The sequence below is a fragment of the Ascaphus truei genome, unplaced genomic scaffold (genome assembly GCF_040206685.1).
Source record: "Ascaphus truei isolate aAscTru1 unplaced genomic scaffold, aAscTru1.hap1 HAP1_SCAFFOLD_998, whole genome shotgun sequence".
NCBI classification, from domain to species: domain Eukaryota; kingdom Metazoa; phylum Chordata; class Amphibia; order Anura; family Ascaphidae; genus Ascaphus; species Ascaphus truei.
Window position 1 is genome coordinate 106891 of NW_027457338.1, and position 26163 is coordinate 133053.

A 26163-nucleotide genomic window follows, 5' to 3' on the forward strand; every position below is an offset into this window, starting at 1 on the left:
CCGACCCGCTCAGCGCCTCCCTGGACGAAGCCTAACTCGCAATGCATTACTTCCTGGAAAAACATTTTTATAAATAACGGTGCTTAAGACGGTTTTGCCGGCGGTTTCCACCCTCTCTGGCGCTGCGGGGGTTAAGCCGAGCCTGGCGGGTCACATCTGGTCTCTCCCCTACTCTCATGTTTCCAGACTTCCTCCTGTGGTATCTGCAGAATGTACATCTGGGTCTCTCGGCCATACAAAGAAACTGCAGCGAAGCAGCAGGGGTAGGACGCCAGCCCGGGACACACAGAGACCCCCACCCACCCACCAGCTTCGGAAAGAGACTCGGCATCGCTCACGGCTGCGGCACGGCTCCGAACAATGAAGACGTTCCCTGTTATTCAGCTTTCTGCCTTCTTTTTTCAACTCCTGGTCCCGTTGGTCACAGCGGCCCCCTCGCCCATCATTAAGTTTCCGGGAGACGACTCCCCCAGGACAGATAAGGAGCTGGCCGTGGTAAGTGGGCACCTCCTGCCGTGGCCCCCCCCCCCCTCCCGCAAGAGGAAAAGGGGGTGGTGGCATGAATGTATATATCATTTTATTTATACAGCGCCCTTAGTGTGCACGGCACTTTAGAAAATGACAATCCAGATAAAGTGGAGACAAACAGTATGGGAAAGGGCGGCACGTAAATGGCACGAGGCAAAGGGAGGTCCTGCTCCGCAGAGCTTACTATGTCCTGCCCCGCAGAGCTTACTGTGTCCTGCCCCGCAGAGCTTACTATGTCCTGCCCCGCAGAGCTTACTATGTCCTGCCCCGCAGAGCTTACTATGTCCTGCCCCGCAGAGCTTACTATGTCCTGCCCCGCAGAGCTTACTATGTCCTGCTCCGCAGAGCTTACTATGTCCTGCCCCGCAGAGCTTACTATGTCCTGCCCCGCAAAGCTTACTATGTCCTGCCCCGCAGAGCTTACTATGTCCTGCGGGGCATGGCATCCACAGGGGGTCAGCACTGAAGAGGGTAACCCCCCCCCCCACAACATAATACTAAATGTTCTTTGTGACACTGTCATCTCTCCCTCCTTCCGTGTCATCTCTCCCTCCTTCCGTGTCCTCTCCCCGTCCTTCCGTGTCCTCTCCCCGTCCTTCCGTGTCCTCTCCCCGTCCTTCCGTGTCCTCTCCCCGTCCTTCCGTGTCCTCTCCCCGTCCTTCCGTGTCCTCTCCCCCTCCTTCCGTGTCCTCTCCCCCTCCTTCCGTGTCATCTCTCCCCCTCCTTCCGTGTCATCTCTCCCCGTCCTTCCGTGTCCTCTCCCCGTCCCCTCTCCATCCTTCTGTGTCCCCTCTCACCGTCCTTCCGTGCCCTCTCTGTCCTTCTGTGCCCTCTCTGTCCTTCCGTGCCCTCTCTCTGTCCTTCCGTGTCCTCTCTCTGTCCTTCCGTGTCCTTTCTCCCTCGTTCCGTGTCCTCTCTCCCTCCTTCCGTGTCCTCTCTCCTCCTTCCGTGTCCTCTCTCCTCCTTCCGTGTCCTCTCTCCTCCTTCCGTGTCCTCTCTCTGTCCTTCCGTGTCCTCTCTCTGTCCTTCCGTGTCCTCTCTCTGTCCTTCCGTGTCCTCTCTCTGTCCTTCCGTGTCCTCTCTCTGTCCTTCCGTGTCCTCTCTCCCTCCTTCCGTGTCCTCTCTCCCTCCTTCCATGCCCTCTCTCCACCCTTCCGTGCCCTCTTTCTGTCCTTCCATGCCCTCTCTCCACCCTTCCGTGCCCTCTTTCTGTCCTTCCATGCCCTCTCTCCACCCTTCCGTGCCCTCTCTCTGTCCTTCCGTGCCCTCTCTCTGCCCTTCCATGCCCTCTCTCTGCCCTTCCATGCCCTCTCTCCACCCTTCCATGCCCTCTCTCTGTCCTTCCATGCCCTCTCTCTGTCCTTCCGCGCCCTCTGTCCGCCCCGCCTCTGCCCCTCTCCTGCTACTCGTAGGAGATAACCGGGGAATGAGGAGGAGGTGGGCAGCTTCCATCTTTCGGAGCCTCCGTGAGGTTCAGAGCCGAGCTCGCCTCCTTTTGGGAGAACGTTGCTCTCCAGCAGGGAACACAAACCCAGGAATTCTCTCTCCAGCTCCAAGAGAAAGAATTTGGCCACAAAGGTGTCGGCTTTCAGTGGCTCACAGCCGAACGTGTCTGTGGATCGCCAGACTGACTGCCTTTCCCTGTGGAAAATCTACAAGGAGAAACCAATGTGATTTCTCCTTCCCTTTGCTCCATCCAAAGACGGACATGGTCCTCTCTTCCACGTAGTAACAGAGGAGGGAGCGCGAGTAGTTTGTACGATACCTTTTATTGGACCAACAAGTAGTTGACAGCGGCGGATTTCAAATCCTAGGCACAGCTGGTGTGGCCGCCTCCTCACCAACGTGGCGTCGCGTTGCCATGGTAACACGGCGTCATTTGGCGCTGCAAAGTCACGTTGCCATGGCAGTGAGATGCCGTGTGACGTCACGTTGGCGGGCGGCAGGTAAGCAGGCGGCCGCAGCAGAGACGTGACTTCCCATCAGGCCCGCTAGGCCCAAGAGTGCAGCAAAAGTATACGGGGGTGGACATTTTTGCCGCCCCCACAGTAGTTGATAAATTAGAATATAATCTAGTGCGTCATAGTTACAACTTCCGAGCTCCCCGACATAACCCCCTATTTATCAGAAAGGCTTTGTAATCAATAGCTGGTTATACATTGTGACACCTTTAATGGATCAACATGAGGTTCCTCCGTAGATGAAGAAAAGACAGGAGGCCTGTGCACGTTAGAAACCTCACAGGTCTCTTCTTCAAGTGTCCTTGAAGTTATTGTTACTGTGAGCCCAGGATAAGAAGAGATCGGTGGATACAGTTCAGTTGAAGGAGAGGCTACTGTATGTGTGCTATAATTTCATCTACAAGAATCTATAGGGGGGTGTCCATTAAAGGTGCCCTAACCCAGCGGGGCTCAACTCGAGTCTTCAAGACCCCCGCGCAGGTCGGGTTTTCCGGATATCCCAGCTTCAGCAAGGGTGGCTCAATCAGACCCAGCTTCAGCACAGGTGGCTCAATCAGTCCTTGCTTCAGCACAGGTAGCTCAATCAGTCCCTGCTTCAGCACAGGTGGTTCAATCAGAGGCTCAGTCTTTGACTGACACACTGATTGAGCCAACTGTGCTGAAGCAGGGATATCCGCAAAATCTGACCTGTTGGGGGGGGGGGGGGCTTGAGGACTGGAGTTGAGCACCCCTGCTCTAACCTACTGTACAACCAACCTACGTCCTCCAAGACCAATACAGCTACAAGAACGGTTATCTATCGTCTTCTCCTCCTCCAGCAATACCTCAACAAATTCTATGGCTGCCCCGAGGAGAAGTGTAACCTGTTCGTGCTGAAGGACACGCTGAAGAAAATGCAGAAATTCTTTGGTCTCTCTGAGACCGGAGAGTTGGATCAGAACACGATCGACACCATGAAGAAGCCGAGATGCGGGAACCCAGATGTAGCAAACTACAACTTCTTCCCGAGGAAACCCAAATGGGAGAAAAACCATATCACATACAGGTACTGCCCACCTCGTCGTGTCACCATGCATGCTTATTGTGTCACCATCCATCCATGCTCCCCGAAGGGCAGGACTTTCATCCCGTTGCAGCTAGGTGCCCCTTCACTCCCCCGCATTTCTGCTGAACCTCACACTGTTCTCTCTTAGGATTTTGGGGTACACACCAGATCTGGATTCTGAAACCGTGGACGATGCTTTCGCCCGCGCCTTAAAGGTCTGGAGTGACGTCACGCCGCTGGAGTTTAACAGAATTACCGAAGGAGAAGCCGATATCATGATCAACTTTGGCCGCTGGGGTACAGTCTAATATCCGTGCCGTCCGTGGTGGGTTGTTAGCATACGTATCGTGATATCGTGTAGCGGGGTCTCCCTGACACGTCCTTGTCTTTTGCAGAGCACGGAGATGGATACCCATTCGATGGCAAAGACGGGCTCCTGGCTCACGCCTTCGCACCCGGGTCCGGAGTTGGGGGGGATTCTCATTTTGACGATGATGAGCTGTGGACTCTAGGGGAGGGTCAAGGTAATCAACTCTCCATCCATCGTACCATTATCATCGCTGCAGGGGAAGTCCCAACCTTCTCTGGGCGGACCTCCCAGCACATTGACTAGACCCCTGCTGTATGATGCTCTGTGATGCTGTGTATCAGCAGTGTGACGCTCTGTGACGCTGTGTGATGCTGTGTATCAGCAGTGTGATGCTCTGTGATGCTGTGTATCAGCAGTGTGACGCTCTGTGACGCTGTGTGATGCTGTGTATCAGCAGTGTGATGCTCTGTGATGCTGTGTATCAGCAGTGTGATGCTCTGTGATGCTGTGTATCAGCAGTGTGATGCTGTGTGATGCTGTGTATCAGCAGTGTGATGCTCTGTGATGCTGTGTATCAGCAGTGTGACGCTCTGTGATGCTGTGTATCAGCAGTGTGATGCTCTGTGATGCTGTGTATCAGCAGTGTGACGCTCTGTGATGCTGTGTATCAGCAGTGTGATGCTCTGTGTCACTGTGTGATGCTGTGTATCAGCAGTGTGACGCTCTGTGATGCTGTGTATCAGCAGTGTGATGCTGTGATGCTGTGTATCAGCAGTGTGACGCTCTGTGATGCTGTGTATCAGCAGTGTGACGCTCTGTGATGATGTGTATCAGCAGTGTGACGCTCTGTGATGCTGTGTATCAGCAGTGTGACGCTCTGTGATGATGTGTATCAGCAGTGTGACGCTCTGTGATGCTGTGTATCAGCAGTGTGACGCTCTGTGATGCTGTGTATCAGCAGTGTGACGCTCTGTGATGCTGTGTATCAGCAGTGTGATGCTCTGTGATGCTGTGTGATGCTGTGTATCAGCAGTGTGATGCTCTGTGATGCTGTGTATCAGCAGTGTGACGCTCTGTGACGCTGTGTGATGCTGTGTATCAGCAGTGTGATGCTCTGTGATGCTGTGTATCAGCAGTGTGACGCTCTGTGATGCTGTGTGATGCTGTGTATCAGCAGTGTGACGCTCTGTGATGCTGTGTATCAGCAGTGTGACGCTCTGTGATGCTGTGCATCAGCAGTGTGACGCTCTGTGATGCTGTGTATCAGCAGTGTGATGCTCTGTGATGCTGTGTATCAGCAGTGTGACGCTCTGTGATGCTGTGTATCAGCAGTGTGACGCTCTGTGATGCTGTGTGATGCTGTGTATCAGCAGTGTGATGCTCTGTGATGCTGTGTATCAGCAGTGTGACGCTCTGTGATGCTGTGTATCAGCAGTGTGATGCTCTGTGATGCTGTGTATCAGCAGTGTGACGCTCTGTGATGCTGTGTATCAGCAGTGTGACGCTCTGTGATGCTGTGTATCAGCAGTGTGACGCTCTGTGATGCTGTGTATCAGCAGTGTGATGCTGTGTGATGCTGTGTATCAGCAGTGTGACGCTCTGTGATGCTGTGTATCAGCAGTGTGACGCTCTGTGATGCTGTGTATCAGCAGTGTGACGCTCTGTGATGCTGTGTGATGCTGTGTATCAGCAGTGTGATGCTCTGTTATGCTGTGTATCAGCAGTGTGACGCTCTGTGATGCTGTGTATCAGCAGTGTGACGCTCTGTGATGCTGTGTATCAGCAGTGTGATGCTCTGTTATGCTGTGTATCAGCAGTGTGATGCTGTGATGCTGTGTATCAGCAGTGTGACGCTCTGTTATGCTGTGTATCAGCAGTGTGACGCTCTGTGATGCTGTGTGATGCTGTGTATCAGCAGTGTGATGCTCTGTTATGCTGTGTATCAGCAGTGTGACGCTCTGTGATGCTGTGTATCAGCAGTGTGACGCTCTGTGATGCTGTGTATCAGCAGTGTGACGCTCTGTGATGCTGTGTATCAGCAGTGTGATGCTGTGTGATGCTGTGTATCAGCAGTGTGACGCTCTGTGATGCTGTGTATCAGCAGTGTGATGCTCTGTGATGCTGTGTATCAGCAGTGTGACGCTCTGTGATGCTGTGTATCAGCAGTGTGATGCTCTGTGATGCTGTGTATCAGCAGTGTGACGCTCTGTGATGCTGTGTATCAGCAGTGTGATGCTCTGTGTCACTGTGTGATGCTGTGTATCAGCAGTGTGACGCTCTGTGATGCTGTGTATCAGCAGTGTGATGCTGTGATGCTGTGTATCAGCAGTGTGACGCTCTGTGATGCTGTGTATCAGCAGTGTGACGCTCTGTGATGATGTGTATCAGCAGTGTGACGCTCTGTGATGCTGTGTATCAGCAGTGTGACGCTCTGTGATGCTGTGTATCAGCAGTGTGACGCTCTGTGATGCTGTGTATCAGCAGTGTGACGCTCTGTGATGCTGTGTATCAGCAGTGTGATGCTGTGTGATGCTGTGTATCAGCAGTGTGATGCTCTGTGATGCTGTGTATCAGCAGTGTGACGCTCTGTGATGCTGTGTATCCGCAGTGTGATGCTCTGTGACACTGTGTGATGCTGTGTATCAGCGGTGTGATGGTGTGTATCAGCAGTGTGACGCTCTGTGATGCTGTGTATCAGCAGTGTGATGCTCTGTGACACTGTGTGATGCTGTGTATCAGCGGTGTGATGCTCTGTGACACTGTGTGATGCTGTGTATCAGCGGTGTGATGCTCTGTGACACTGTGTGATGCTGTGTATCAGCGGTGTGATGCTGTGTATCAGCAGTGTGACGCTCTGTGATGCTGTGTATCAGCAGTGTGATGCTCTGTGACACTGTGTGATGCTGTGTATCAGCGGTGTGATGCTCTGTGACACTGTGTGATGCTGTGTATCAGCGGTGTGATGCTCTGTGACACTGTGTGATGCTGTGTATCAGCGGTGTGATGCTGTGTATCAGCAGTGTGACGCTCTGTGATGCTGTGTATCAGCAGTGTGATGCTCTGTGACACTGTGTGATGCTGTGTATCAGCGGTGTGATGCTCTGTGACACTGTGTGATGCTGTGTATCAGCGGTGTGATGCTCTGTGACACTGTGTGATGCTGTGTATCAGCGGTGTGATGGTGTGTAATGCAGTGCATCCAACAAAATACAAAAATACTCCATACTTGCATTCTACATCCAATGTGACAAAATACATACCAGTAGTTAAATACTTCAATGTAAGTATTCTCATGAGTAAGGGTCATTTAGTTACTGTAAACCCTTTGGCCAAAGCGTTATAAGCCTGCAGCCACGTCACGGCATGACCAGTATGCAGCCACGTCACGGCATGACCAGTATGCAGCCACGCCACGGCATGACCAGTATGCAGCCACGTCACGGCATGACCAGTATGCAGCCACGTCACAGCATGACCAGTATGCAGCCACGTCACGGCATGACCAGTATGCAGCCACGTCACGGCATGACCAGTATGCAGCCACGTCACGGCATGACCATTATGCAGCCACGTCACAGCATGACCATTATGCAGCCACGTCACGGCATGACCAGTATGCAGCCACGGCATGACCATTATGCAGGTCCTAAGAGTACGGCACCTGTGAAATTCTCATGTTCCCCTGCTGTGGAGGGAGAGTGGCCTGTCCTGCTCAGGTACACGGAAAAACCTGCTACTTAAACAATATATAAAAATATGATGTGGTGGGTTCTGGGGATAGAGCTTTCTGGGCTTGTGTGTTTATTAATTAAAAATTTCGTCTGGTATCGGGGTTATTAAGCTCACCCGCCACATGTTTTAAGTTGCAGGTTATGCATGTACCTGTGCAGGACGGGTCTATAGAGACCATTCTCCCTCCAGCAGGTAAATGAGAATTCTCACAGGTAGTGTTAGGACCTGCAATACTGGCCGTGACGTGGCTGCAATACTGGGCATGCCGTGACGTGGCTGCAATACTGGCCGTGACGTGGCTGCAATACTGGGCATGCCGTGACGTGGCTGCAATACTGGCTGTGACGTGGCTGCAATACTGGGCATGCCGTGACGTGGCTGCAATACTGGGCATGCCGTGACGTGGCTGCAATACTGGTCATGCAGTGACGTGGCTGCAATACTGGTCATGCCGTGACGCGGCTGCATACTGGTCATGCCGTGACATGGCTGCAATACTGGTCATGCCGTGACGTGGCTGCAATACTGGTCATGCCGTGGCGTGGCTGCATACTGGTCATGCCGTGACGTGGCTGCAATACTGGGCATGCCGTGACGTGGCTGCAATACTGGTCATGCCGTGACGTGGCTGCAATACTGGGCATGCCGTGACGTGGCTGCAATACTGGGCATGCCGTGACGTGGCTGCATACTGGTCGTGACGTGGCTGCATACTGGTCATGCCGTGACGTGGCTGCAATACTGGGCATGCCATGACGTGGCTGCAATACTGGTCATGCCGTGACGTGGCTGCAATACTGGTCATGCCGTGACGTGGCTGCAATACTGGGCATGCCGTGACGTGGCCGCAATACTGGTCATGCCGTGACGTGGCTGCAATACTGGGCATGCCGTGACGTGGCTGCAATACTGGTCGTGACGTGGCTGCAGTACTGGTCATGCCGTGACGTGGCTGCAATACTGGTCATGCCGTGACGTGGCTGCATACTGGTCATGCTGTGACGTGGCTGCATACTGGTCATGCCGTGACGTGGCTGCATACTGGTCATGCCGTGGCGTGGCTGCATACTGGTCATGCCGTGGCGTGGCTGCATACTGGTCATGCCGTGACGTGGCTGCATACTGGTCATGCCGTGACGTGGCTGCATACTGGTCATGCCGTGATGTAGCTGCATACTGGTCATGCCGTGACGTGGCTGCATACTGGTCATGCCGTGACGTGGCTGCATACTGGTCATGCCGTGATGTGGCTGCAGGCTTAGAACGCTTTGGTGAAAGGGTTTAACTAAATGACCCTTACTCATGAGAACACTAACATTGAAGTATTGCAGTATGTATTGTGTCACATTGGATGTAGCGTGGGGTATTTTTGTCTTGTGTTGTATACATTTTGCCACGCTCTGTAACACTCCTTTTGATACAAATATACAGTATGATGTGGTGGGTTCTGGGGATAGAGCTTGCTGGGATTGTGTGTTTATTTCTGCAGTGAGACGTTGTGTGATGCAGTGTATCAGCAGTGAGACGTTGTGTGATGCAGTGTATCAGCAGTGAGACGTTGTGTGATGCAGTGTATCAGCAGTGAGACGTTGTGTGATGCAGTGTATCAGCAGTGAGACGTTGTGTGATGCAGTGTATCAGCAGTGAGACGTTGTGTGATGCAGTGTATCAGCAGTGAGACGTTGTGTGATGCAGTGTATCAGCAGTGAGACGTTGTGTGATGCAGTGTATCAGCAGTGAGACGTTGTGTGATGCAGTGTATCAGCAGTGAGACGTTGTGTGATGCAGTGTATCAGCAGTGAGACGTTGTGTGATGCAGTGTATCAGCAGTGAGACGTTGTGTGATGCAGTGTATCAGCAGTGAGACGTTGTGTGATGCAGTGTATCAGCAGTGAGACGTTGTGTGATGCAGTGTATCAGCAGTGAGACGTTGTGTGATGCAGTGTATCAGCAGTGAGACGTTGTGTGATGCAGTGTATCAGCAGTGAGACGTTGTGTGATGCAGTGTATCAGCAGTGAGACGTTGTGTGATGCTGTGTATCAGCAGTGAGACGTTGTGTGATGCAGTGTATCAGCAGTGTGATGCAGCTGCAATACTGGTCATGCCGTGACGTGGCTGCAATACTGGGCATGCCGTGACGTGGCTGCAATACTGGGCATGCCGTGACGTGGCTGCATACTGGTCGTGACGTGGCTGCATACTGGTCATGCCGTGACGTGGCTGCAATACTGGGCATGCCATGACGTGGCTGCAATACTGGTCATGCCGTGACGTGGCTGCAATACTGGTCATGCCGTGACGTGGCTGCAATACTGGGCATGCCGTGACGTGGCCGCAATACTGGTCATGCCGTGACGTGGCTGCAATACTGGGCATGCCGTGACGTGGCTGCAATACTGGTCGTGACGTGGCTGCAGTACTGGTCATGCCGTGACGTGGCTGCAATACTGGTCATGCCGTGACGTGGCTGCATACTGGTCATGCTGTGACGTGGCTGCATACTGGTCATGCCGTGACGTGGCTGCATACTGGTCATGCCGTGGCGTGGCTGCATACTGGTCATGCCGTGGCGTGGCTGCATACTGGTCATGCCGTGACGTGGCTGCATACTGGTCATGCCGTGACGTGGCTGCATACTGGTCATGCCGTGATGTAGCTGCATACTGGTCATGCCGTGACGTGGCTGCATACTGGTCATGCCGTGACGTGGCTGCATACTGGTCATGCCGTGATGTGGCTGCAGGCTTAGAACGCTTTGGTGAAAGGGTTTAACTAAATGACCCTTACTCATGAGAACACTAACATTGAAGTATTGCAGTATGTATTGTGTCACATTGGATGTAGCGTGGGGTATTTTTGTCTTGTGTTGTATACATTTTGCCACGCTCTGTAACACTCCTTTTGATACAAATATACAGTATGATGTGGTGGGTTCTGGGGATAGAGCTTGCTGGGATTGTGTGTTTATTTCTGCAGTGAGACGTTGTGTGATGCAGTGTATCAGCAGTGAGACGTTGTGTGATGCAGTGTATCAGCAGTGAGACGTTGTGTGATGCAGTGTATCAGCAGTGAGACGTTGTGTGATGCAGTGTATCAGCAGTGAGACGTTGTGTGATGCAGTGTATCAGCAGTGAGACGTTGTGTGATGCAGTGTATCAGCAGTGAGACGTTGTGTGATGCAGTGTATCAGCAGTGAGACGTTGTGTGATGCAGTGTATCAGCAGTGAGACGTTGTGTGATGCAGTGTATCAGCAGTGAGACGTTGTGTGATGCAGTGTATCAGCAGTGAGACGTTGTGTGATGCAGTGTATCAGCAGTGAGACGTTGTGTGATGCAGTGTATCAGCAGTGAGACGTTGTGTGATGCAGTGTATCAGCAGTGAGACGTTGTGTGATGCAGTGTATCAGCAGTGAGACGTTGTGTGATGCAGTGTATCAGCAGTGAGACGTTGTGTGATGCAGTGTATCAGCAGTGAGACGTTGTGTGATGCAGTGTATCAGCAGTGAGACGTTGTGTGATGCAGTGTATCAGCAGTGAGACGTTGTGTGATGCTGTGTATCAGCAGTGAGACGTTGTGTGATGCAGTGTATCAGCAGTGAGACGTTGTGTGATGCAGTGTATCAGCAGTGAGACGTTGTGTGATGCAGTGAGATGCAGATGCCGTGTGACACTGTGTGATGCAGTGTAACGCTGTGTGATCAGTGTAACGCTGTGTGATCAGTGTAACGCTGTGTGATGCAGTGTAACGCTGTGTGATGCAGTGTAACGCTGTGTGATGCAGTGTAACGCTGTGTGATGCAGTGCATCAGTAGTGTGACGCAGTGTGATGCCGTGTGATGCAATGTAACGCTGTGTGATGCAGTGCATCAGTAGTGTGACGCAGTGTGATGCCGTGTGACGCTGTGTGATGCAGTGTATGAGTAGTGTGATGCTGTGAGATGCAGATGCAGTGTGACGCTTTGTGATGCAGTGTATCAGCAGTGAGATGCTGTGTGATGCTGTATATCAGCAGTGTGATGCAGTGTGACGCTGTACAATGCAGTGTGACGCTGTGCGATGCAGTGTATCAGCAGTGTGATGCTGTGCATTGCAGTGTACACTGTGTGATGTAGTGTGATGCAGTGTAATGTAGGGATGCAGTGTGACGCAGTGTTATGTAGTGACGCAGTGGGACGCAGTGTATTGTAGTGACAGTGGGATGCAGTGGGATGCAGTGTAATGTAGTAACACAGTGTAATGCAGCATGGTGCAGTGCAATATAGTGACGCAGAGTTACGCAGTGTAATGTAGTGACGCAGTGTGATGCAGTATAATGTAGTGACGCAGTGTGAAGCAGTGTAATACAGTATAATACAGTGTCATGTAGTGACGCAGTGTGATGCAGGGTAATGTAGTGATGCAGTGGGACGCAGTGTAATGTAGTGATGCAGTGGGACGCAGTGTAATGTAGTGATGCAGTGGGACGCAGTGTAATGTAGTGATGCAGTGGGACGCAGTGTAATGTAGTGACGCAGTGTGATACAGTGTCATTTGGTGACACAGTGTGATAGTGTCATGTAGTGACGTAGTGTGATACAGTGTCATGTAGTGACGCAGTGTTATGCAGTGTGATACAGTGTAATGTAATGACGCAGTGTGATGTAGTGACGCAGTGTTACGCAGTGTGATGTGACGCAGTGTGATACAATGTAATGTAGTGACGCAGTGTGATGCAGTGACCCAGTGTGATGCAGTGACGCAGTGTAATGTAGCGATGCAGTGTAATGTAGTGACGCAGTATGATGCAGTGTAATGTAGTGGTACAGTGTTACGCAGTGTGATGTAGTGACGCAGTGTTACGCAGTGTGATGTAGTGACGCAGTGTAATGTAGTGATGCAGTGTAATGTAGTGACGCAGTGTGATGCAGTGTAATGTAGTGACGCAGTGTTACGCAGTGTGATACAGTGTAATGTAGTGATGCAGTGTTACGCAATGTGATGTAGTGACGCAGTGTGATGTAGTGACGCAGTGTTGCGCAGTGTGATACAGTGTAATGTAGTGACGCAGTGTGATCTAATGACGCACTGTAATGTAGTGACGCAGTGTGATGTGACGCAGTGTAATGTAGTGATGCAGTGTGATGTAGTGACGCAGTGTGATACAGTGTCATTTGGTGACACAGTGTGATACAGTGTCATGTAGTGACGCAGTGTGATACAGTGTCATGTAGTGACGCAGTGTTATGCAGTGTGATCTTGTGTAATGTAGTGACGCAGTGTGATGTAATGACGCAGTGTGATGTAGTGACGCAGTGTTACGCAGTGTGATGTGACGCAGTGTGATACAATGTAATGTAGTGACGCAGTGTGATGTAGTGACGCAGTGTGATGCAGTGACCCAGTGTGATGCAGTGACGCAGTGTAATGTAGTGATGCAGTGTAATGTAGTGACGCAGTATGATGCAGTGTAATGTAGTGGTACAGTGTTACGCAGTGTGATGTAGTGACGCAGTGTTACGCAGTGTGATGTAGTGACGCAGTGTTACGCAGTGTGATGTAGTGACGCAGTGTAATGTAGTGATGCAGTGTAATGTAGTGACGCAGTGTGATGCAGTGTAATGTAGTGACGCAGTGTTACGCAGTGTGATACAGTGTAATGTAGTGATGCAGTGTTACGCAATGTGATGTAGTGACGCAGTGTGATGTAGTGACGCAGTGTTGCGCAGTGTGATACAGTGTAATGTAGTGACGCAGTGTGATCTAATGACGCACTGTAATGTAGTGACGCAGTGTGATGTGACGCAGTGTAATGTAGTGATGCAGTGTGATGTAGTGTGATGTAGTGACGCAGTGTGATGCAGTGTTACGCAGTGTGATGTAGTGACGCAGTGTTGCGCAGTGTGATACAGTGTAATGTAGTGACGCAGTGTGATGCAGTATAATGTAGTGACGCAGTGTTACGCAGTGTGATACAGTGTTACGCAGTGTGATGTAGTGACGCAGTGTGATGTAGTGACGCAGTGTGATACAGTGTTACGCAGTGTGATGTAGTGATGCAGTGTGATGTAGTGACGCAGTGCGATAGTGTTACGCAGTGTGATGTAGTGACGCAGTATGATGCAGTGTATCAGTGCCCCACAGCTGTTTCACACTTCTCCTCTTCCTCCTTCCAGTTGTGAAAGTGAGGTACGGGAACGCAGACGGGGAGTTCTGTAAATTTCCTTTCCTATTCAACGACAAGGAATACACGAGCTGCACCGACACCGGCCGCAGCGACGGCTTTCTCTGGTGTTCCACCACGTACAACTTCGACTCCGATGGGAAATATGGCTTCTGCCCCCATGAGTGTAAGTGCAACCCTACCCTGTTCCCGCTTTCGGCAGCAGACCCACCCCCATGTAATTGTGGGGTTAATGCATTTCTTATTTTAATAATATTCTCAAATGTAGGGAACCTCCTTAACAAGACAATAAGGAATGTCGCCAGATCGGCAAATATAATATAAGCCCCGTAGGTGCCGACAGACAGTGACAAATCAGACATGTATTTGCCTGGGTACGTACACCCCGAAGTGTTTATGATAACGTGGTTGAGATAACCATGCTTTGTGGAGGGCGCCATCTTGGATTTGTGATGTCACCCGGGACAGAGGAAGAGAGGCTGCAGTCCGTAGAGATTCTTGTTGTGTGGTTTGCTCCCCTGGGAAACGTTGGATCAGGGTGGTCTCCCCCGGCTGCAAAACCAGGGTAAAAAGGGGGGGAACAAAACACTGCGCCCCGTTCATTTGGGCTACTGCTTTATTTTTTATATACGTTTGGTGCAACTTTTAGTTCTTTGACGCATGAACCCTCCAGAGTCTTACACAACGGGAGTCAAGAAAGAAGGCGAATTAAGGCACTTCAGATTTCCCCAAAAAAAACCACAAATGTAGTCAAGCCAAAAAGCTTCGCCTTTGTATTTTTGGAAATCCGAAGTGCTTTGATTCTCCTTCTTTCTAGGAATCTACCAAACGGAAAGCTACGGGTGTCCCATGGCATGAGGAGCCCCCCCGGGATAAGTACCCCAGCTGCTTTATTGTGTGGTGTGGTGTGCAGCATGTGCTCTGGTTTACAGACATGTTTGTGCAGAAGAAGTAGGAGTCACAAGGGTCAGCGATGAGCCGTAATGCTGCGTTTCAGCCTCTCTCTCTCTCTCTCTCTCTCTCTCTCTCTCTCTCTCTCTCTCCGGTCTGTCCTGGGTGATGTTTACTAAGTGAAGCATCACATGTTCTAGCACAGAGCTCTGATTACAGATGGGGAAGTGACTCACGGGGAAGATCAGCAGCAGTAAGATGGGAGTGGGGGATGTTGACCCAATCGTCCTCTTGTAAACAGCAGAGAAGCCTTGCTGTGTAGCAAAACACTTTTCCCCCGCACACTTGTGTTCGGCTGTGCAGCTGTTCTGCTCCGGGTCGCCATCTTCTGCTGAATAATAACCCAGAGATTTTCTTTCTTTTTTTTTTTCAAGTTTTTTACTTATATATTTAACTGTTTTTACCTTCTCCGGCGGCGACATCAACCGGTGGCATCTGCCCGTGCATGGTCCCGTCAAAATGGCTCGGCGACGCCAAATGGCCTCGCGTAACCTTGACAACGTTACGTGACGGCACCATGGGGCGTCCAATTGTCATGGCAGTGTGATGCTGCGTGGCGCCGTGATGTCGCGTTGTCATGGCAACGAGGCGCCATTTGACGTCCCGGAGCCGTTTTGACGGGAGCATGCAGGGGGGAGGTGCTCCCTGAGAAGGCAGTGAAGATTTCTGGGTCGGACTGCTGGGGCGCGCTCCAACTCTGCTCCCCTGCTTGGCTTGCGCTCTGCGCCGGTCTGGCCGTCTGCTCTGATTGCGCTCTGCGCCGGTCTGGCCGTCCTCCGTCCTCTTCTCCCGCTGTTGCCCCCCAGTTTGCGCACCTCGCCCGGAGATTTGAAATGTAAACCTGTAGCCCGGAGATGGGTCAGCGAAACCCATAGTCTCTGGGTCAAATCCGGAGTGGTGGCAACCCTGGTTCTGCTGCCTGTGTGAGATGTCCCGTGACACTTCACCGGGGGGGCTGCGAGGAGAACAACGAGGCCCAAATTGTGGCCATTGGGCATTGTCTCGGAACGGCTTTATAACGCCGTCCAGATTCCTGCAACTTTGGAATCACCGCAACGTAGTTTCCCGAAATATATTCTGCCCTCACTGCTTGTGGTCATGATAAGAGTTACAGTAGGCCTCCATTTAAGGAGGTCTGAAACGTAGGTTGAATTGTAAATCCATGTGGTAGGGAAGGGGTTAAGGAACCACAACTACTTCCCCGTGATTTCCCGAAAGTGTCAGTGTTAGTGGTCCGAGGGCGCTTTGATGGCTCCAGACCGTTCCATGTGGTTGTTTTGCAAGCAGCTGGATACATATGTTTCCGATTAAGACCACTTTATTCTTCCAAAACCTGTTCATCTCCATGTAGTTCCCATCCTGCCGGCTTAGTGTCGTGACCCGATTTTCAATCCACTCTTTGTTTTCCGACTCTGATCCCAGAGCCTTCTGGTTCACGATGGGCCTTCTGGTTCACGATGGGCCTTCTGGTTCACGATGGGCCTTCTGGTTCACGATGGTCCTTTTGGTTCACGATGGTCCTTCTGGTTCACGATGGTCCTTCTGGTTCACGATGGTCTTTCAGGTTCACGATGGTCTTTCAGGTTCACGATGGTCCTTCTGTAGGCAGAGCCTGTACTGTAGCCGGTATCCCTTGGTGAGCTGGTGGTTAGCTGGGTTGGCAGAGTGGATGACTTTGAAGCAGCGGTTCTATGTATGTAATAGGTCATTAAGAAAGATCCAGTCCTGCTCTTTTCCTTCTCTTATCAATATATATTGATATTGCAATCTCCTTTATTTGGTGAGTGTCACTCATTGGAAGGCAGCCTTATTCATTTGGTGTGAGTGTCACTCATTGGAAGGCAGCCTTATTCATTTGGTGTGAGTGTCACTCATTGGAAGGAAGCCTTATTCATTTGGTGTGAGTGTCACTTATTGGAAGGCAGCCTTATTCATTTGGTGGGTGTCACTTATTGGAAGGCAGCCTTATTCATTTGGTGTGAGTGTCACTCAATGGATGGCAGTCTCAATCATTTGGTGTGTGTCACTCACTATAAGGCAGTCTCATTCATTTGTATGAGTGACTGGAAAGCAGTCTCATAGAGTTGGAGTGAGTGTCTCTCACTAGAAGGCAGTCTCATTCATTTGTTGTTAGTGTCACTCACTGGAAAGCAGTCTGATTCAGTTGGTGTGAGTGTCACTCATTGGAAGGCAGTCTCATTCAGTTGGTGTGTGTCACTCGTTGGAAGGCAGCCTCATTCAGTTGGTGAGTGTCACTCGTTGGAAGGCAGCCTCATTCAGTTGGTGTGTGTCACTCGTTGGAAGGCAGTCTCATTCATTTGGTGTGAGTGTCACTCGTTGGAAGGCAGCCTCATTCAGTTGGTGTGTGTCACTCGTTGGAAGGCAGTCTCATTCATTTGGTGTGAGTGTCACTTGTTGAAAGGCAGTCTCATTCATGTGGTGTGAGTTTCCCTCGTTGGAAGGCAGTCTCATTCATTTGGTGTGTGAGTGTCACTCATTGGAAGACAGTCTCATTCATGTGGTGTGAGTGTCCCTCGTTGGAAGGCAGCCTCATTCATGTGGTGTGAGTGTCCCTCGTTGGAAGGCAGTCTCATTCATTTGGTGTGTGAGTGTCACTCATTGGAAGACAGTCTCATTCATGTGGTGTGAGTGTCCCTCGTTGGAAGACAGTCTCATTCATGTGGTGTGAGTGTCACTCGTTGGAAGGCAGTCTCATTCAGTCGTGTCTTGTCCCTCCCCAGCGCTCTTCACTCTCGCTGGAAATGCGGAAGGGAAACCCTGCAAATTCCCTTTCAAGTTCCAGGACAGCACTTATGAAGGGTGCACGACAGAGGGCCGGACGGACGGATACAGGTGGTGTGCGACCACGGAGGACTACGACAAGGATAAAACCTACGGCTTCTGCCCGGAAACAGGTAACCACGAACACCACAAAGTATGTGCGGCTATTACATTAGTTTAATGCCTTATAGCAGGGGTGCGCAACCTTTCCCTGCTATGCCCCACCTCCCTCACCTTGTCTCCGGCTCTCGGCGTCAAGTGATGATGCGGGGTCACGTGACGTCACATGACCCCGCGGCGTCTTTTGACGCTGCGTTTCCATGGCGACGTGTAGCCGAAGACAAGGTAAGTGAAGTTCCAAAGGCCTCATGCGATTCCCCCGGCATTAATTTAAATGCCTTGGGGAAGAGCGCGGGGCCTCTGCAACCGCCGCGCGCACCCCGCCCCCCTGAAAAATCTTGCACCCCCCATGGGCAGCACGCCCCCCCAGTTTGCGCACCCCTGCCTTAAAGAACAGTCCTTCTTACACCAAAGTGTACTTGTGGCAGTGACAGGGTTAAGGGGTCAGTCCCTCCTAGGGGCAAAGTGTACTAATGGCAGTGACAGGGTTAAGGGGTCAGTCCCTCCTACGGGCAAAGTGTACCAATGGCAGTGACATGGTTAAGGGGTCAGTCCCTCCTACGGGCAAAGTGTACCAATGGCAGTGAAAGGGTTAAGGGGTCAGTCCCTCCTAGGGCCGAAGTGTATTAATGGCAGTGACATGGTTAAGGGGTCAGTCTCTCCTAGGGCCGAAGTGTATTAATGGCAGTGACATGGTTAAGGGGTCAGTCTCTCCTAGGGCCGAAGTGTATTAATGGCAGTGACATGGTTAAGGGGTCAGTCTCTCCTAGGGCCGAAGTGTATTAATGGCAGTGACATGTGTAGCGCACATCCCCTCCCCTCCCCACCCAAGTGGTAGATGTGTAGCTACGGTGTGTGTAGGGTGCAATACCTGGTGGCTCACAGGAGGCCTGAGCCTCCGCTACTGGGAGCCTGGGGTGTATCCTGGAACGATGCTCAGTAGCGCCTCCACCTGTGCGGGATTCGATGGTGTAGAATAACCCAGTTACAGGACATATATATATATATATATAATCAAAAAATAAATAGATGATACCGTTCTGTGGCTAACGAAATGCTTTTATTTGTGCGAGCTTTCGAGATACACTGATCTCTTCTTCCGGCGATGTTACAATGAATGAAGCAAGGATAACTTAAAAACAGTGTCTCTTGGAATGTTATCTGTGCTTGTCCTTCCCCCGTGTGGATGTGTTTTATGGCTAGAGGTGTCAAAGGGTAACTGAAAGCAAGTGATGAAAGAGTGTGTATGTGTATCAGTGTGAATAAAAATGAATGGAGAGCCCACAGTATAAACAGTGCTCTACACAAGGTGTGTGTGGAGTGAGAGGGATATAAATGGTGTGGGTGGGTGTGGAAATGTGAGAGTTTGTAGCACAACTAAAAGTGTGTGTGGATACTATGTGGTCCCTATTGGTGTATATGGATGGAAAAATAAGGAGTATTAGTATGTGTGAGAGACAGCTGTGTGTGCATACATATAGCACAGTATGTACAGACATGGCCTTTAGCGCTGAGATATATATATATATATATATATATATATATATATATATATATATATATATATATATATATATATATATATATAACCACAACACAGAGTTATAATAGAACACGTTTACTGTAAGCAGAGTAATAATCATAGACAACACACAACAGTGCCACACTGTAACACTAGGCCTCAGGCCCGTAACCCCACACCGTGTCCCCCAACACAGTGTCCTCAGAGTCCCACACCCACCCAAGTGTGGGAGACAGCGCTGCCCACTAAATTTGAGGTGTACGTTGGTGCACGTGTAGCGGTGAGGTACCTGCCAGGTGATGCCACACCCGGACGCGCAGATGCTGTCGATCCAGAAAGGTGCTCCGCGACGCCTCCCCAGCGCTGATGGATGGATGGCTATGGTGGATGGCTCCCGCGTGGAGTGATCCACCTTTCGAATGTCTCTCACTCTGCAGGGGATGATCTAATTACAGACCACCAAGGGCCAGGATGCCAACACGTCCTAGCTGTGTCCCTCACTCTCTCTGCTGGTACTACAGGGCCGTGTCCCTATCCTATGGGCCGGTCCCTGCAGCAACCACAAGCTGAGGAGAGATGGGGCCTAGCTGGGGCCTAACAGGAGTTTTCTGGCCTAGTGCAGGAGCCACAAACACCTGCACATACCTCTTACCCCTTCCTTGTCCCAGCTCCGACTGACTCGCGGTCCCAGCGCGCCAAATGTATCAATGTTGAGCAGGGGAAATCCAGGAACCCTATTGGCTCTGCTGCAGCATGCGATTGCAGCCCCTGGGGCTGCTGGGGATTGTAGTTCCCCATGCGGAGCCTATAGGCAATGGCCGCCGCTCTGCCTGAGCTACTGCGCATGCGCAAGCCTCTCTCCCTACTGGCCACCGTACCCTGGCTACTCTGCGCATGCGCAGCTTTAAAGATGGTGGCCCCCGCTAGCCGGGTGCACCGCGGAACCTCCGCAACACCGGAGCGCTCCCTGCTCACTGCCCCCACCTGTCTGGCTAGCCGCCGGGTTTGCCGCTGACTCCGGCGGCACCCGCGCCAACCACCACAGCGGAGGTAAGGAGAGGGGGCCAGGGGGAACCCTGCTACACATGTTTAAGGAGTCAGTCTCTCCTGGGGGCAAAGTGTACTAATGGCAGTGACATGGTTAAGGGTTCAGTCTCTCCTAGGGGCAAAGTGTACTAAAGGCAGTGACAGGGTTAAGGGGTCAGTCCCTCCTAAGGGCAAAGTGTACTAGTGGCAGTGACGTGGTTAAGGGGTCAGTCCCTCCTAGGGGCAAAGTGTACTAATGTCAGTGACATGGTTAAGGGGTCAGTCCCTCCTAGGGAAATGTGTACCAATGGCAGTGACATGGTTAAGGGGTCACATCTGTATGATTGATTGCATTTTTACCCAAAGCTGACACCTATATGTACTGTATTTGTTAATCGTATTTGAAAGTTATTATGTACGCTGTCTTATTATGTAAACACGGTGAGCTGGGGGGTGAGGGGGATGATTACCTCAGGCTGCTCCCTTTTTGTCTGATGTATCTGTGTATTCAACAAGAGTTTGCACAGGCAGAGCCCCTACCTGTGCCCGTATGGTAAAGAAAATGCTTGATTAACAAACACTCCTCCATTCAGGGTCCCCAAAAGAAATTTCCAAAGCAAACAAAAGCAGCCACATCTTTGCTTTAAGCATGGTTACATTCACTAAAGGAAGGCAACAAGATTGTTAAATTCTTTACAAAACCGTCTGTGATGGTCCGCCACCAGGGATTGCACCTTTAAGCAATGTAACCCTTTCAATGCCAAATTGGGGGGAGCGGGGGGGGGGCGCGGTTCAAATGGGTTGCAGCCCTAGGTTGGCAAGAGATATCAAGTCGTTCCAATACACCAACGATAAAGCAAAAAACGACCAGCGAAAAATATCTCGAGGCTTCAAGTTGCAAGAAAACACGGAGCCCAGAGCCAAGTAAAACAGGGCATTCTGGGCTAAGCTGGCTGAGGAAGCAGAGAGCCGCCCGGGGAATACTTGGGCAGTCAACTGCATCTTATTTAGCTAAGTCGCCGAGGCTAGCGCTCTGTTCCTTGGCCTCCTCGTCCGTCTGACCTCATTTCTCTCGCGGTTGAAGTATTCGCTGCTGGGATTTGGAAGCTGGGTACTCCCCCCCGCCCCCTCCCCGGTATAAGTCACGTGACATGGGGTATTACCAGACTGCCCACCATGACTATGTATGTGCAGTGTGTGTGTGTGTGTGTATGTGCAGTGTGTGTGTGTGTGTCTGTATTTGTGTAGCACCGTCCATGTACAGTGTACACAGTGCTTCACAGCAGTGATAGACGCAACAACTTGGCATGGGGTGTAATACATAGTGGGAATATGCGCAAACATTAGGAAACGGATTCCACCGCCCCAAAGAGCTTACAATCTAAGTTGTAAGTAGGGAGAATTTACAGACAGTTGGAGGTAAAGGGCACATACCAAACGCCTCGTCCGCCAGTTTTATGTCATGGTTAGAAAAAAAGAACAAGAGGGAATGTAGTCATACGCTGCATCACTCTACCACCACCACATCCTGAGCCAGGAAGCTGCCAGACGGCTATTCCTCATTAACACTGGTGGAACCAGGGAGTCATGACTCAGCCTCTCCCATCCTTATCTCGTCGCCTCTCTCTCCTCCCCCCCCCCAGCACTGTCCTCGGTCGGGGGGAACGCGGAAGGCTCACCCTGCGTCTTTCCTTTCACCTTCCTGGGCAACAAGTACGATTCGTGCACCAGCTCCGGGCGCAGCGACGGCAAACTGTGGTGTGCCGTGACCGGCAACTATGACGACGATCGCAAGTGGGGTTTCTGCCCTGACCAAGGTACCTGAAGGGGAAGTGAGGGAGGGGCATGGGGAGGGCAACCGTGGGAATTGCCCTGGGGTGAATTGCCTGGTAGTCTTCTGGCATAGCAGCACTTAGTAACTATGGGCCTCTTCCCCCCCAGGTTACAGCCTTTTCCTGGTTGCCGCCCATGAGTTCGGACACGCTTTGGGTCTGGAGCATTCAGATGACCCGGGAGCATTAATGGCTCCCATTTACACCTTCATCAAGAAATTCCGCCTCTCACAGGATGACGTCAGTGGGATCCAGGAACTCTACGGTAGGTGGTACGGAGCGCGGGTCCCTGTCCGGATGAGCTTGCGATCCAATTGGGGGCAAATAGAGTTAATTAACCAAAGTGGCAAGTGCTCAGTACTGCCGACAGCTTTCCCGGGGCCCAGGACTAGTTTCCACTGGGGTTCCCTGTGTCGTCGGACTTGCGAGCCCCCTCCGTCTTTCTCTTAAACTCTCCCCCCTCTAACACCCCCCCCGTACTCTCACCCCCCTCTATTTCTCTACCCATTCTCACACTCCCCCCTCTCATCCTCTTCCTCCCACCCATGTATGAGAATGTGTCACTTTGCCTGAGCTGCTACTTTTCTCTTCAGAAAATAGTACACAATGTTACCATTTCTGTCTCGGCTACTGTGACTGGGTAAATTGTTGCAATAACATTGTCGTAACCCTTTGTTTTGTAACTCCCCCCTTCCCCCCCTCCCCGCCCCCTCGTCCTAAAAGGATTTGTTTTGCATCTGGGACCCTCTCTCTGTATTCCGTGTGCAAAAAAGGTAACCCAAGGTTTGGGTCAGTACGTAGAAGTGTAATGATTCCATATATTAATTGGGTTATTAATGGAGGACAACTCATTCTGTCTATCTGATATAGTAATTAAGGAGGGAGAGGGAGTAAGGGGTGTGACACCTTTTATTGGCCCAACAAGTAGTTGATGTTACACGCTTTCCAACCTCTCCGGGTCCTTCATCAGGTATGACAGAACCATGATATCTTTTATTGGACCAACAAGTAACATATCAACTACTTGTTGATCCAATAAAAGGTATCACGGGTCTGTCAAACCTGATGAAGGACCCTGAGAGGTTGGAAAGCGTGTAACATCAACTACTTGTTGATCCAATAAAAGGTATCATAGTCCCTCTCCCTCCCTAGTTACTACATGGAAGGAAGGAGCAGCACGTCGCCCCACCCTTCTCTGTCTTTCTGTTCCATTCTCCCCGGGTTTATTTGTCACTCTATGGAAGGAATTCCCTGAGTTCTGATGAGCCGTATCAGAGCTCGATCTGGCGGTGAATGCCGTGTCAAATCAGTGCTTGCACCAAATTGGAATTGAGTTATTTCAATCTTACGTGAACCGGGGGGTTTCCTGGAGCCCACGCATGGTCCCCCGATTTCTAGGGACCCCTTGTCTCCCGAGATATGGCCTTTTTGCAATCTTCAATGATGTTGCAGCTTGTCTGTCGGCTACCGGGCCGAGCCCTGACTCTAGCGCAATTTTGTGTCCAGGAGGGACATACTTTGACCCGGCAACTGGAAGGTCCCTGGACGTGATGGGACCTCGAAGCAGCGTGGAATACTGCTTTGTCGGAGCTCGTGTATACCACTCTCTGTATCTCTCCATATTTACGTCCCTCCTGTCACTACGAGCGCTTCTTGTAAGTCCCCAGGGCCTCCCCAGGTTAGGAAACATTGAGTTAACACCGTGAGAGCCAGAGAAGGCCAACAACGCATTGCTCTGCTCTCCCTCTCAAAAGGGGGGCACCGGCAGGAGAGGGAAACATTCTAAAACCGTAGTTGATAACTTGTGTGCGTTCTGTTCCAGGTGGGGCGTCGGAGGATAAGCCGGGCCCCGGACCTGCCCCCACGCTGGGACCCGTCACTCCCGAGCTGTGCACTAAGGACGTCGTGTTCGATGGCATTTCCGAAATCAGAGGGGAAATATTCTTCTTTAAAGACAGGTAAAGAATAATAACAGACTGGTGGAAGAGAGGACAGCACAAGATGTGTGGCCAGATGTGTGGGCCGGATGTGTGGGGCCGGATGTGTGGGCCAGATGTGTGGGCCAGATGTGTGCCAAAGGGACGTACGATTATTTGCAAAACAGCATTTTATAATTGAGGAAAACAGTATTTTTTTAGAATTATTGCACAACATGTTTTTCTCCGCGGGAGTAACATTTACCCCTCAACACGATAGAAAGAATTAGGGCCGTTACTAGAAGGAAGATTACAACTTCCTACGGAGGGTCGATTACACGGTTAGTGGGAAATAAAACTCCTACGTGTGAGCACATTCACGTGTCTCAGGCAGGTAACCCTGTCTTTCCCCATTATCTCTTAGCATACACTGCTTCCAATGCAGCCAGGGATTCTGGGTAATGACATGCAAATGAGCACAGTGCATCGCTCTTTTCTTCTTGTCCTTTGTAACATGGACCCCTATAAGCTTATGCCTGCCGCATTACACCGCTTTTTCAGCACAGCGTGGGTTAAATACCACGACACCTACTCACAGACGCAGCGTAATCCTTGTGCAACCTCCCACTCGCAGGTTTATATGGCGGTCGGTAAACCCCAGGACCCGGCCCTCGGGGCCCCTACTCGTGGGCACCTTCTGGCCCGAGCTGCCCGAGAAGATAGATGCCGTGTACGAAGCCCCCCAGGAAGAGAAGACCATATTCTTTGCAGGTGACACGACGACGTAACACTGACACACACACACGCGCGCGCACACAGACATTGCTGGAAGGACGCAGATTTCCTCGCAGCCCGAGTCACTGCCGCATTGGAATAGCCGCCGCGTTATTTCCTTACCGAGGTAGGAGGCCCACTACCGACGCAACCCGCGCAGGTACAGCGTTTTGGGATCAGCTGTAAACCACGAAACAAACATGAACCCTTTCTAAAGGTTCCAAAATGTCGGACGCCATTAACGTTTCCCGGGCCGAAGCCAACTTTGTGAATTTCCCCATTTTTGACGTTCCGCTTTGAAGTTTGCGTCCCGGTTAAAGTCTGTGGGCGTTGCATGTTCGTTTAATTGTGGTTTCTTTCATAAGTATTTGCACATTTCGGCCGTTTTGCTTGAAGCTTTTGGCGCCAAAATCTCCAGCGCTGTCTTCACAGATTTCTCACACTTTCGGGATCTCGCCAAGTTCGCATGTCGCTATTGCTAATCGGTGCTACTCCATACCGTGCGCTGGAAGGCACCTATACGTGAATGGGCCATGTTTACTAAGCAGGGTTATGCCAAAAGACACCTTCCATGCTGGAGGACACCGAAACGAACCCAGTTCCTTTAATGGGGGGTGAGGGGTCAAATGTTTGATGACCTACTGAAGTAGCACTGCTGAGTAAATATGGGCCTAGCCCAGCGATTTCTCTTTGAGTGCACGGCTAGGGTTAAAGCTTGTTCCTCAGGGAGGAATTCCTTTCTGGTACAGTGTACAAGCCGTTTTATTCCTGTACAATGCTGAGCAAAGCAACAGAACTCATAATTATACGAGGGTTCTCGTGTCATCCAAAGCCACAGGGCGGGATCTTATAATGGCTACCACACGGCTGCCCGGCCATAGGGCGGGATCTTATAATGGCTACCACAGGGCTGCCTGGCCACAGGGTGGGATCTTATAATGGCTACCACACGGCTGCCTGGCCACAGGGTGGGATCTTATAATGGCTACCACAGGGCTGCCCGGCCATAGGGCGGGATCTTATAATGGCTACCACAGGGCTGCCTGGCCACAGGGTGGGATCTTATAATGGCTACCACAGGGCTGCCCGGTCTCAGGGCGGGATCTTATAATGGCTACCACAGGGCTGCCCGGCCACAGGGCGGGATCTTATAATGGCTCCCACAGGGCTGCCTGGTCTGAGGGCGGGATCTTATAATGGCTACCACAGGGCAGCCCGGCCACAGGGCGGGATCTTATAATGGCTACCACAGGGCTGCCTGGTCTGAGGGCGGGATCTTATAATGGCTACCACAGGGCAGCCCGGCCACAGGGCGGGATCTTATAATGGCTACCACATGGCTGCCCGGCCACAGGGCGGGATCTTATAATGGCTCCCACAGGGCTGCCTGGTCTGAGGGCGGGATCTTATAATGGCTACCACAGGGCTGCCTGGCCACAGGGTGGGATCTTATAATGGCTACCACACGGCTGCCTGGCCACAGGGCGGGATCTTATAATGGCTA

At 51.4% G+C, this 26163-nt stretch overlaps 1 protein-coding gene across 1 annotated transcript; it reads left to right on the forward strand.

Moving 5' to 3' along the window:
• Positions 1 to 175: 175 nt before the first annotated feature.
• Positions 176 to 24694, forward strand: LOC142486864 (72 kDa type IV collagenase-like). Its single transcript, XM_075585251.1, has 10 exons — positions 176 to 495; positions 3308 to 3534; positions 3683 to 3831; positions 3930 to 4058; positions 13730 to 13903; positions 17430 to 17603; positions 21781 to 21954; positions 22079 to 22234; positions 23792 to 23927; positions 24520 to 24694. Exons 1-10 carry the CDS (start codon positions 361 to 363, stop codon positions 24671 to 24673), a joined length of 1608 nt encoding a protein of 535 aa, XP_075441366.1. The 5' UTR covers positions 176 to 360; the 3' UTR covers positions 24674 to 24694.
• Positions 24695 to 26163: the final 1469 nt, after the last annotated feature.